General features: G+C 45.8%; 2 protein-coding genes across 2 annotated transcripts in view; one reads left to right on the forward strand and one right to left on the reverse strand.

Moving 5' to 3' along the window:
* Nucleotides 1-2,694, reverse strand: part of LOC125939866 (uncharacterized) — a 32,988-nt gene extending 30,294 nt beyond the window's left edge. Inside the window, exon 1 of the mRNA XM_049655369.1 lies at nt 2,661-2,694. Within this exon, the coding sequence (XP_049511326.1) occupies nt 2,661-2,694 (34 nt within the window). The remainder of the gene's footprint in view (nt 1-2,660) is intronic.
* On the forward strand, nt 2,693-11,308 carry LOC119463758 (uncharacterized). The gene is made up of 5 exons (XM_037724584.2): nt 2,693-3,093; nt 3,454-3,979; nt 4,535-4,603; nt 6,467-6,556; nt 11,210-11,308. The coding sequence occupies exons 1-5, from the start codon at nt 2,693-2,695 to the stop codon at nt 11,306-11,308; spliced, it is 1,185 nt and encodes a 394-aa protein (XP_037580512.2).
* The last annotated feature ends 1,324 nt before the right edge of the window (nt 11,309-12,632 follow it).

Consider the following 12,632-nt stretch of genomic DNA (forward strand, 5'->3'; position numbering starts at 1 on the left):
CTCGATCTTCTGTGGCCAGGCACCCAGCATATATGACATGCTGTTTTGATACATACGCTCTACACAGTATGGAATAGAGCTCAATGAGTACAGGATTTTTCTGTTTACAGGGAGCTTCAAAGCTTTTACGACACTTTGAGAGTCTGTAATATGATTGTTTGTGAAGGTTTGATTTATTTATATGCTTCACAGCCGATAATAGTGCATAGGCTCACCGTAAAGATACTTATTTCCGGGTGTAGTACACCGGATTCTGAAAAGGATGGTCCGACGGCTGCATAAGACACCCCTTCACGTGACTTAGAGGCGTCTGTATAAAACTCTGTGCATGTGTACTTGGACTGGAGTTCAAGGAAATGCATTTTTATATGTGCCTCTGGTGCGTGCTTAGTGAGTGACCTCTACTAACGATGTGTCACCTATGAGCTGCCACTGCCACGGCGGTAACAGTTTTGCTGGAGCCATAAACAGTGTTCAAGCAACGGAACACCCATTTCCATACTAAGATTCCTCACACGCAAAGAGAACGGTTTTGTCGATGCCGGTTCATTTTTGGAAGAACGTGGCCGTGGTCATCTCGTTTATGGTAGACTTGTAGACGGGGATGGATTGATAAAACTCTAGACATTAGGAACGTAGAAAGCTAGATAAAGTACAATATTTTGACCGGGAATACAGATTGCATACGTAGACGTATTGAATAAATAGATGAAAACTAGATACAGGCGATAAATTAGTAAAAATATTTAGATCGCGATATGTTTTTTCACAGAAAAGCACTCGATTGTTTTTTCACAAACACGCAACCTTTCCGGCAAAAAAAAGCAATCTCCCGCAGCCACAATGTTCGCCACCTGCCCTGGCATTTGCCGGTTCCCAAAATAATTTATGTATGCCCGCACCGCTCAATCTCCCAACATCGACCCCACCGCAGCGAACGTTTGAGGGAAGGTGGCGCTCCACACGGCGGCAATACCAAGTTGCGCCGCGCAGCCCGCACTAAATAAAGAGATCGTGTTGGTCAAGTCTGAAGCTATCACCTGTGCCCCCATGGCACAAGGATACCGTGGTGTTTGCAAAGCATTCTGGTGAGTCCTGCAGTTAAATTACTGCGAATATCGGTGAGCATGCAGTGAAAGTAGAATAAGGTTTTGTGTCAGAGCTTGACGAAGGCCAACAGAACTTCATCGCAAGCGTGAATTATTTTTTCACTTGCCTGTAGTTTATTTTGGCTTCAAAGTGAATCATCATCACACAACGTGATTACTTCTTGATTTTTACTGTTGCTTGTTGTCGACCGGTATGTGGCTACGTAGGATTAGTGGTCATCACGGTATTCTCCTGAACACAAAGCAGGGAGTTCGATTGCCAGTAGCTGCGAACGCATTTCTTTTTCTTTGGGGTGTGGAATGCGAAAACGGTCGTCAATGCAACTTTAGGAGCAGTTAAGCTCTAGACTTCCCACATTATGCGGAGCTTTCAATGCTGTTTTTTTCGTTTGTATAATATGCCTCTGCGTATCGCTTTGCCCCGTCAAACTTATCAATAATTGTGTTCACTGATAGCGAAAGGTAATTTAACTGAATGTTGCTTATTACATGGGAATCGGCGCAGGTGTGTGTTTTTGCCAACTTCGTATTAGGTGACTCGCTGATAGCCCGCTGTGCAGATGTTCGGCTATAACGTTTTTTTTTTTTTTTGCGGGGGGGGGGGGGGGTTTGAGTAAAACATTCGTGTGCATCGCGCAAGCGGTTAATAGAATACATGACATGTCCGGTACAGTGCTTTTAGCATCAGCAATCGACAGCTGTACTGTCCGCATGAAAGCCTGAAGGACGCGGCTTCCTCGAAAGGTAAGACATGCGGCTGTGTTAAGCATGGAGCACCGATTTTCTCGAATCGCAGTGCCGCTCACGAAAACTGTTACAGTTGAAACGTCGCATTCGAGGGTAGGTGGTTCGTGTATATTCAGCTTTCTCGCAAATCTCAATGTCCGTATACCTTTGTTTCCGGCTGTCTCTTTGGCCAATAAATGGGACCATGTAAGCAACTTGAGCTATCTCACGGCAACATGATTACTTCGGCTTGCTGGCACAAACTTCTCCACGATTGTGGCGCGCAAAGGAAGAGAAAACAGGGCAGCAGGGTCGAGTGAACAACACACAGGACCAGGTTCAATATAAATATTGCACAATAATTTTATATGCATGGCGTATACATGAGCACCCGATGCCGCCGACATGGAATTGTGATGTAATGTCAAACAGGTATGACGATGTTCAAATTATCTATGCTTAAGAAAACTACAGTGTCTCACGGAAGTTTCCTCCTGTCGTAGATAGTATTGCAATAATCTTAAATAATATTTGGTTTGCAACACATGAAATAATTCGCTGCTGGGCATATTGGTAGCGTGTGCATGTTATCTTATTCCAATAAAATTTTGTTGTAAGTCGGTGCTGCCTGTCTTCTACTCTGCGCACTGGTTCTGCTACGCGCAAACTATCCGGCATTCTTATCTAACCGTGTAAGACCTAAGTACTCTTATCGCTGGCCTCTTTTTCACAGTGGATAGAGTTCTCAACTCTGGAGGAGCACAGCTGGGTATTGCTGAGCACTGACTGCGCAGATCGAAAAACGCTGCCAACTGTCTCGCGCACCTGTCACCCTCCGAGTCATTATGGTCAGCGCCATGGCCGCACGAATCAAGCCGTATGCCTGGCTGTGCCGGGCAGCTGGCGTTTTCTTCATCAGAAATCTTCAGAGCGGAAGCCCAAAAGACTGGACGGTCAGCTTGAAGTCCTGGTACACCCTCTATTCAGTCGGCTGTCTCCTCACCTTTGCACTTGCCGAGCTCTACTTCGTCGCCGACAACACAGTCCGCCTCTACGCCACAGTTCGTACCTTCACGAAGTCCCTCGTGTTAGTAATCCCGATGGTCGTGGCCTTCAAGGTTGTCGTGAACATCGCAAGCGCCGTGTCCGGCTCGTGGACTATGCTAGAGTTTTTCAAGATGTCGGCGGAACACGAGATGAGAGCAGCGTTCGATTGGAAGAAGTATCAATGGAGGTGTCGCCTCAGCTACGCTTTGAGGTGCGTTCATTTTGCACTTCAGTGAAGTCTATCGCTGTCAAGGTGGTGGCCCGTTTGTTTGAAGACAGCTCAAACGTCCTCTACGACAACAATTATAGGCTGTGTAACAAAATAGCGCGAAGAAACGTTAAATGTTATTACTTTGACGCCGATGACCCAATTGTAAAATTGAAGCAGGTCAGTGATAAAACGCCAAGTCGATCAGCCAGAGGTCCTGCGAATAGCACCAGCTTAGAAAAACGCGTTATCACAATGTTCGGAAAATTGGTGCACGGCATGCCATTTCGTATTAAGCATTTTTAATGCACTATGAAACATGATACATGCAACATGTGCCCTCCATGTTACATTTCTTCACAGATTCTTCGTGGCAATCTTCTTTTTCGCGCACCTGGTTGCCAACGCCAACATCACCATCAGGCTTCTCAACGTCGAGGGCTACTCGTTCCTCGAGTTCGTGCTGAAGGGTGCCATGCTTCTGTTCAACTTTCTCTTCTTCATGTACGACATGTTGCACTTCATCATTCTGAGACCCTGTTGCGAGGTTCTCATCGGCTACGTTCGCCAGGAGCAGGACACACTCAAAAGAATTCTCGGGATAGGCGAGAAACCGACCTTCAAGATCACGACGTTCAACACAGAGTTGGACCGGGTGAGGCTGAACCTTTCCTCAATCGTAAATCTGAGGAGAGTGCTCAACTCGGCCTGGCAGTTCTCAATTACGGCTTCCGCTGTAGTCCTCTTGATTGTGTCATGCATATGCGTCTACAGCGCGTTCGATGAAGGTGTCCCTACAGACCAGCTCCTGCTCACCATCTCGTACTGCGGCTATGCCACCATCGACTTTGTGGATGTTGCACGGCTTAGTCAGAGGATGGCAAACGAGGTTAGTGCTCAACAATGTGTGGCGACGTTCCTGTCCTTGTCTAGTTTGTTCTAGTCACGTCTATAACAGGTCTTGTAGCAAACTATACTTAGACCTTCTGGGATGAATTCTGTCATTGCAAATTTTCTCGTTTTTCGTTTGCATACGCATGTAGACTGTTTTCTTTTATTGGAAGAATAGCGGAAAACTTGCTAAGCTCGGAATGGCCCTCGCGAAAATTTATGAAAGATCAGAGAGAGTTAGCGCTGAGAGAGTGTTTTTTTGCAGATAACAGGTGACATCGGATAGCCATGATGTTCTTTTGCTGTAACCAGATCTTACGTAACCTGTCTTGTATCAAAGGTGCTGACTGATTAGCGTATTTTGTTCAACTTGGACGAGAAAAAGATACGCCAAAGTAATTACCTGAAATTCTTGTTCTTATGTTCCTTTCAAATGTAAAAAGTGTTCTTTCGCTCAAGCACAGCGAGTAAATGGTCGGTATGTGCTGTAAGTGAGCCCACTAATGTGACTTTTTGATGGTTGTTCTGCTTTCTGCTTCTCTACTCTATGAAGACACTAAAGCTTAAGGAGAGCCTTATGAAGGCTTCTGTATTCCAAGACTCACCTGTGGAGTTCCGTCAGGTAAGTGGACGTGCACATGCACTGCAGATTTAAGAAAATTTCTCCATCCTGATAGCACTAGTTTGTTCTGAACTCACCTGTGCAAAAAGAGGAGCTCGAATTGTGAACTTTCTTCGAATACTCTTTACTACACTTCAGTAAGAGAAGGTTGGCGGGTCACTCGTTCGACGGGATGACTGCCTGTCTTAATTTAACGTTATTTTGTTTTCATTTCAATTATCTCTACTGTTATCTCTACTGATGGAACACACTTCGTTTCACAGGACAATTGGGCTGGTGAATTTGCGAGCAGCAGTATTGTGCAAGCGATAACAGAGGAATAGAGAGAACAAAAGAAGAGCACCGATTCCCAGGAAGATGAACTCTGTAGATTATTAACAGTGTCGTAACACTGGTATCCTCACAATGGAACTGACGTGTCGGCAAGCAGACTTGGCATGGCAAAAAAATGCGCTTGTCAAAATGTTGGCTCTAGATTGAGTCCGGGCGCTGTTGATAAAAATATCGACAACGGTTTTTTGAACAAACGCATTATCACCCGAAAAGTTAGTCTTGTGCTGTTCCGTAGACTTCGCAAAGTTAAGGCATACATTCAAGAATACATACGCGAAAAAAAAGTTCTCCGTGCAAGTTCCATGTCATGTACATAGTGAGGGACGGACCAGTACATACTGCACATGTTGCTGGACTGTCTCCTATATGCCAAGCAAAGGCTACGCCACAAAGTTTAAGCGCTGCAAAAGCATCAATTCTCACTAGGGACCATACATTGGCCATGGCCAATTAGTGTCCTTGTAAGCACTGATTTCGTGCAATGAAATACTTTTTAATAGTTGAACATGTGCTCGAAATATTAGGCACAATTTTTGGCGCAGTGATGCTCCTGTTTATTGGTTTTGGCCTTGTTTGACCTTTTTTTCCTCTTGTATGTGTTAGTGTTAGCGCATGCTGGAGTTTGTCATTACTACGTTTTCATTTATTATACAAATTTTTTAACACATTCATATATGCTCTCTATAATTGAAATAGAGAAACCGCAGGCATCCTATTTCGAACCTGTTCAATCGGTCCTCATTTACCCTACGTATACCTGAAGACCTAAAAATCAAAGTATTCAGCGGGACATACCGAAGCATGTCGCAGAATAAAAAGACTACATGGTATTTGTGAATTGTACCATGCTGGCGAAGCCAATCAGCTTCACATTGACCGTTTAACTTCTCTTCAGAAGGAATGTTTCATTCATTTCTATTCATTTCAGACCTCGCTCTCGATGGTCCTACTCAGAGCAATAGTGCTCCCTACAGAAGTAGTATAACTTGAGAACAGGGAGTAAAATTAATGAAACGAGTCATTCTCGCTTAATGGAACTGCCAGAACTCTTTCTTTTAGCGCACGCTCCAGAAGCGCCTGCCCGTGATCTAGTAGATAGCCGAAACAGGTGTGTTTCTTATGTAATGGAGACACAGCACAATGAATGACTGTGATTCCTAACGTTGAGCATCCCGCTTCTTTTTTCATATATCTTCATTATACCTGCGTTTCACCTGTATCCTTTCCATAGGGTTGAGTAGTGCATTAAGGCCATGTACCTTACAGGTATGAGTAGTGCAAAGCGCAGCATACGAAGAAAAAGAGAACTAGATGACGCGCATCTGACAACTCAGACGTAATGATTTGCATGCACCCATTTTGTGCGGCCGCAGGTCACGGCAGTGGAGACGTCTATTGTCATATATAAAGTTTAAACAAAAAAAAAAAAAAGACAAGAGCTAATCGAAAGAGAGTGCCATCGTCCATTTTTAAAGCGGTAGCTGTTGCTCGCTTCCCTTTCGAAATGAACGAATTTTTTTCTGCATACAGGTTGCATATCTGCGCAGTTCCATTCGGCCAAGCGAAATGTTCCTGAGTGGTGGGAACTTTTTCAAGCTAAACATGTCACTTCTTGTATCGGTAAGGTTCTTTTCTTATATCACTTTTAAGAAACGAAGTAAAGCCAAAGAAACGAAGTAAAGCACACACAATAATCACAAACTTGTACAGTCCTCCCAAAAGCAAAGGGGACGATCTACCACAAATTCTCTCGGCAACAAAAGATTTAACGGGCACCAGGGATAAGGCGGTGATAGTGGGGGACTTTAACGCGCCCCATATACTATGGGGATACGCGAAAACATCGCCCAAAGGGTTCCTACTCGAGCGTACCGCCACAGCCTTGTGCTTACGGGCAATCAATCAAATTGGCAAACCGACGCGCACAGGTAACAGCGTGAGCAGAGACACGGCGCCCGACCGTGCATATACAATTAATGTCAGAGACGTACAATGGGTTTCCCTAGACGAAAACCTGGGAAGCGATCATGACATAATCAGAATAGCGCTCTCCACACCCATCATACGTAGAACAATAGGAACCACCAAGCTAACCGATTGGCCTCGTTATAGAAAACTCCAGAGGGCACAGGAGGATTCAGATACCGCCCCGACCAACATGCGGGAATGGACTAAATTCCTTCAACAAGTGCACGGGGACACCACCAAAGCCATAGAACGCACAGCGGAGGCGCCGGTGATAGACTCTCACCTAGTCAGCTTATGGGAAGAGAGGCGGAAACTCGTGAAGAGGTGGAAAAGACAGCGCCTAAACAAACACCTAAGTCAACGCATCGCTCTATTGGCAGAGCAAGCCCAAGGCCACGCCAACGAGCTAGCTAAAAACGAGTGGGCGACCTTCTGCGGAAACCTATCTGGGACACTGGGAACGGCCAGTACGTGGCGAATACTCCGGAGTATGCTAGACCCAATGAGCACACGTACTGAGATAACAAGAAGCTCCAAATTATAGCAGACAATTTCGAGGGTACAGATCAAGAACTAGTCGACGTCCTTCAGAACAAATACATAGGACCCTCACCCGCGGCGGCATCACCCTACACGGCGAGACCATACGCGGGAGAGGCCAACCCTAAATTAGACGAAGAAATAACGTACGCGGAAGTGTACGAAGCGGCGCAAGCCGCAGTTAAAAACTCAGCACCGGGCCCAGACACAATCACAAATTCAATGATTCGAAACATGGATTCGGTGGCCCTAGCGAAAATAACAAAGGTTTTCAATAGCGAGTACTGGGCCAAGGGAGATTTGCCCCAAGAATGGAAATTGGCTAAAATAATCATGATCCCCAAACCGAAAAAGAATCCCTCGATTGATACCCTCCGGCCGGTATCGCTCACGTCCTGCCTTGGTAAGCTCTATGAGAGGGTGATCCACAGCAGACTACAGCGATACCTGGAAGAGCGGAGCTGGTTCCCAGACTCCATGATAGGATTTCGCACAGGTTTATCGTGTCAAGACGCGTTCCTCCTACTAAGGGACGAGATTCTAACCAATATTCCGTACGGTGACGAGAGACTAGTCCTAGCACTAGACCTCAAAGGAGCCTTCGACAATGTCTCTCACGGCGCAATACTCGAGGAACTCGAACGTTCGGGTTGTGGTGAGCGCACCTACAATTACATAAGGGCATTTCTTTCCAACCGCGAGGCCAGCATCAGTATTGGCCAAATCACATCGCAGATATTTAAAATGCCGAGCAAAGGAACCCCTCAAGGAGCGATAATATCTCCTCTGCTCTTCAACATGGCAATGTGTCGCCTGGCGCGCGATCTCGATCGGATACCCGACCTAGGTTACACGCTTTACGCTGACGATATCACGCTGTGGGCGAGCAGAGGTTCCCTAGGGGAAAAAGAATACACGCTCCAAACCGCGGTATTAGCGGTGGAGAAATTTTCCCGAACGAGCGGGCTGAAGTGCGCGCCCGAAAAAATCCGAGGTCATCCGGATACACGCGAAAGGCTACAAATCCAGAGGGTCGATTAACATTGTGGTTGAGGGCCAAATGGTCCGAGAGGTACCTACGATGCGAGTCCTGGGTTTGTGGCTTCAGAGCGACGGGAGAGCAGCACAGACGCTCAAAACCATCAAATCCGCAACCCACAACATAGCCCAAATGATACGTCGAGTGACGTATAGAAAGGCGGGAATGCGAGAAATCGATACCCTAAGGCTCGTACAGGCCTTAGTGATTAGTCGAATCACATATGGCTTGCCTACCAAATCCTGAACAGGGAAGAGGAGAGGCAGGCCAACACGATAATTCGAACAGCTTTCAAGGCGGCTCTGGGCCTGCCTAAATCTACCTCCACGGAGCGCATGCTAGCTTTGGGAGTACACAATACTTTCGACGAACTGAGGCAGGCCACTCTGATGCGACAGAGGGAGCGCCTCAGATTCACAAAAACTGGTAGGGCAATATTGGCACGACTTAATATCCCAGCATACCCGATTTATCTCACCGAAGAGGCCGTACCTCTCCCTCCTTCGGTGAGATCCAAAATTACAGTAGCTCCAATTCCCAAGAATATGCATCCCGAGTACAACAAGGAAAGGCGCAAAGCACGCGCACAACATATTCAATCGATGTACTCCAATAACGCTAGGTACAATACGTACTACACGGACGCAGCTGCGTATGCAGAGGCTACCGGGCAGCCCTACCAAAGGAGGTACGCCCTGGCAGTCGTGAACGCGATCAGCCAGCAGCAAATTACCGCGTCGACCACGGCGGGCTCCCCCACCTCAGCCGAAATGTTAGCAGTGGCGATCGCGCTCGCTCACGCGGAGCGTTCGGAAAGGGACTCAGTCGTGGTCACTGACTCCCGGGAGACATGTTGCATGTTTCTTAAGGGGCACGTGACTGCGGCTAGCCTCGCGATAATCCCCAAATCGTTCAACCACCGCCATCGCCTACTCTGGTGCCCGGGACATTCGGGGGTACAGGGGAACGAACAGGCTAACGCTTTAGCTCGAGCGTCTACTAACCGAGCGATGGCGTCCTCTTCGAACCCCAACCCCTCACACTATCCCTCACAAAATCCCATCCTTGCTCATCAGCGCGGAGTCCGCAGAAAATACCCGCCGCCTCACCCACAACTTAGCGGGGAAGAGGCCGCCGATTGGCGCAAAATACAGACCGGGGTATTCCCCCATCTAAAACTGCTAAATGCCATGTATCCCACCCGCTATAGGGCCACGTGCCCTTGGTGCGGTGGCATACCTACACTAATATATGTGACCTGGGAGTGTAGTAAGCACCCTCATAGGCCCACTAATAATATCTCAATGGAGCAGTGGGAGGCACAGCTCGCCCGTTCCGACTTGGCAGGACAAAAGTCCTTAATTAGCCAGGTCAGGCAGGCGGCAGAGGCCAGTGGGGCCCTGGACTGAGGGGCTCCGACCACCGCTATACTTCAAATATTTTCCAGCCAAATAAAGTTTCTATATATATATATATATATATATATATATATATATATATCACTTTTAGAAATAAGTACATTTTATTGTATTTCTGCAAACATTATCCCCATAAATTTCAGATGTGAATACTGATACCACTCCTATGAAGAATCATTGGGCATTAATTTGGAAACATGACACCAGTAAGATGAAAATTCACACAGCAGAACATAAGGCAATTCATGCAACTGAATAACTTGTGAAAACGCGAACCACAGCGGCATCACAGCATATTGTTATGTGGTGATGGCATCAGTGAAACGGTGGAGTTAAGGATATAATGAAAGATAATATCATTAAGGCTTCAGTATACCGGATTAACTGGTGTGAAATAAATTTAACTATAAGACTCACAGAAGCGATATAGGAGAACTCAGTCTGTCATTAGTCTTAAATTAGCAACGTGATCACACTCCTATTGATAAATAGCACCACATTTACTGACAAAAGCACTGTTGCGACGCTAGCATGCTTCAACAAAGGAAGCAGAGGCTGAGTCAATCGTTTGAAACTGTGTGCGCCATTTCGTCCTTTGACGTCGAATAAGTTGCCGTCCGTAATGATGTGCAATGATGTGTGATTAGAAATGCAACGCGGCATGTAGGTGCAGTGAAAGGGGGGTAAGGAGCGCCACACGCTCAGTCACTTCTGTTTTTGCGTGTTTTTACTATAACCTGTTCAATAATAATGAAGCAACGTTATCTGTGGTGACATTATGTATAGAGGGGCAAGACCACAGTGTACATTTTTCTTGCACGCTCATTTTTCGCACTTGACATGTTTGGTCGATTTCCACGTGAACAAACGGAGAGCCGCATCGTATAACACAAAACTCGCGTCCGTATTTTACGTAGGCTTCCTTAAGTTTTCATAAAGCAAAATGTGTACGTATTTTCTTACGCAGAGTTGCACGGTAAAATACAAGAAATGTTTTACAGTGTAACGCGTTCGCGTACTTGTTCCCGGTTAACGCAAAATTTCTTAGAATCATGGTTAACCTCGAATGATCTGAATGGTCGGGACTCCTGCTCAAGCCAGCAATAGCACGGCAGCCGTTGGACATGTGCACGAACAGGTGCTCATATGAAGCATACATCTAGCTCTCACTATGTAAGTTGTGCTATTGCTGTTTGTGTGAAAATATATATAAGCTGTCAAAGTGCCCATTTTTGCTCGGAGAACTTGTAAAGCCCACATGCCTTTGTTCAATTGAAACTCTGTACATTGTTGTTTTGGTGATTGCAGCTTGCAGGGGCCCTCATCACATACTCCGTCATCTTGGTGCAAACAAGCGACAGCGTGGAGCATATGACGACAGCGAGGTCATGCCATGGCGCCTCATGAGCGCCGTGAATATATAACAGCATGCGCCACAGTTTCGCAAAAGTTAAGATCTTCAATTAAATACATAGACAGTAAGCCAGCTAATCTGCCTCATACATTATTGCCAGTTTTTATGCGTGGGGAGACACATACCTCTAATGAAGGAGGCTTTATCAATCCTGGATTGTATTTTTATGGTCACAAAGCTACGCAAAACAAAACCGCGTAAGACTTACATGCCGAAAAGAGCAAGGCCACGTTTGACAAAGATGAGCCAACCTATCGAGACGTCGTCCTTCCTTGCTTTTGACACTTAACGTTCTTCAGTCCTTTATAATTGCAGCGTGTTTCGAAGTATACCGTATACATTGTGACTTTTGATCCAAATAAACAAGAAGGTGTTTTATCTTTGTCCATTGAATTTGGGCAATTCAGTGTAGTCACGCATTTCGACAATTTAATGAATGAATGACCGATATGGTAGATTGATTGATGATGTATTAGATTTTATGGTGCAATGGCCAGATATAGCCAAAGAGCGCCATACACATGGCACTAGGTTTTCAATGAATTGTTTATTAAATAGAGAAATATACTATGAATGGTTAGTGTAGCATGTCTGTAAATATGCCTAAAATCAGTCGCTCTAACTCGCGTAAATATTTAAGTAATGAAACAATGATATTGTCCATAGATGACCAGACAGCAGATTGATATGGTTTAACGTATCAGTAGCTTCTCACTGAATAACAAGCAATCAAAGGCACTGCAGTGCAGGACTCCGTTATAATGCTGTAAGTTGCACCCAGTACCCGCTACATGAAAGTTCTTGCATTCAATTCTCATCGAAACGTGGCCAGCTGGGCCGGATATTAAACCCACAACTTCTTGGTGTGCAGGATATGGTGATAGCCGCAGCTCCTGCACGCGATGTCAAGTTCTCTAAGCGCTGCATTTATTCACTAAAATACAGAAAATATCAACAACTCTACTATATATTTCTGGGCAATTCTGCAGTTTGAAGGCACGATCCGGATCTAAAACATTCACCCAGAGAAATGAAGGAATCAAGGCACTATAATATGGCGAGTTTATTGTGCAGCCCGCAGCGACGATTTTCAGTCAGCTAAGTAGTTTGCATAGGCAGGATACCTCGATTCTGGAACTTTCGCATAATGCAAAGAACTCTTCGCGCACAAAAGACAACATAGGGTGTCCGCCAAAATCGCGAACCATAGAACTGCGTGCGATTTCACGGGCGTTCACAAACAGCTCATGGACCACAAACGCTCTGCTACAGGTCTCACCTAGTTTGTTGTGGTGTTCTCACATACACACAGCGTGT

Source organism: Dermacentor silvarum, chromosome 9 (genome assembly GCF_013339745.2).
Source record: "Dermacentor silvarum isolate Dsil-2018 chromosome 9, BIME_Dsil_1.4, whole genome shotgun sequence".
Lineage (NCBI taxonomy): Eukaryota > Metazoa > Arthropoda > Arachnida > Ixodida > Ixodidae > Dermacentor > Dermacentor silvarum.

What these genes read in the sequence shown, in the direction of transcription:
- LOC119463758 (XM_037724584.2), top strand. Translation starts at nt 2,693, where the DNA reads ATGGCCGCACGAATCAAGCCGTATGCCTGGCTGTGCCGGGCAGCTGGC. An exon ending in CGCCTCAGCTACGCTTTGAG is followed by an intron (nt 3,094 to 3,453) that starts GTGCGTTCATTT and finishes ATTTCTTCACAG; the next exon opens with ATTCTTCGTGGCAATCTTCT. An exon ending in GTCAGAGGATGGCAAACGAG is followed by an intron (nt 3,980 to 4,534) that starts GTTAGTGCTCAA and finishes TACTCTATGAAG; the next exon opens with ACACTAAAGCTTAAGGAGAG.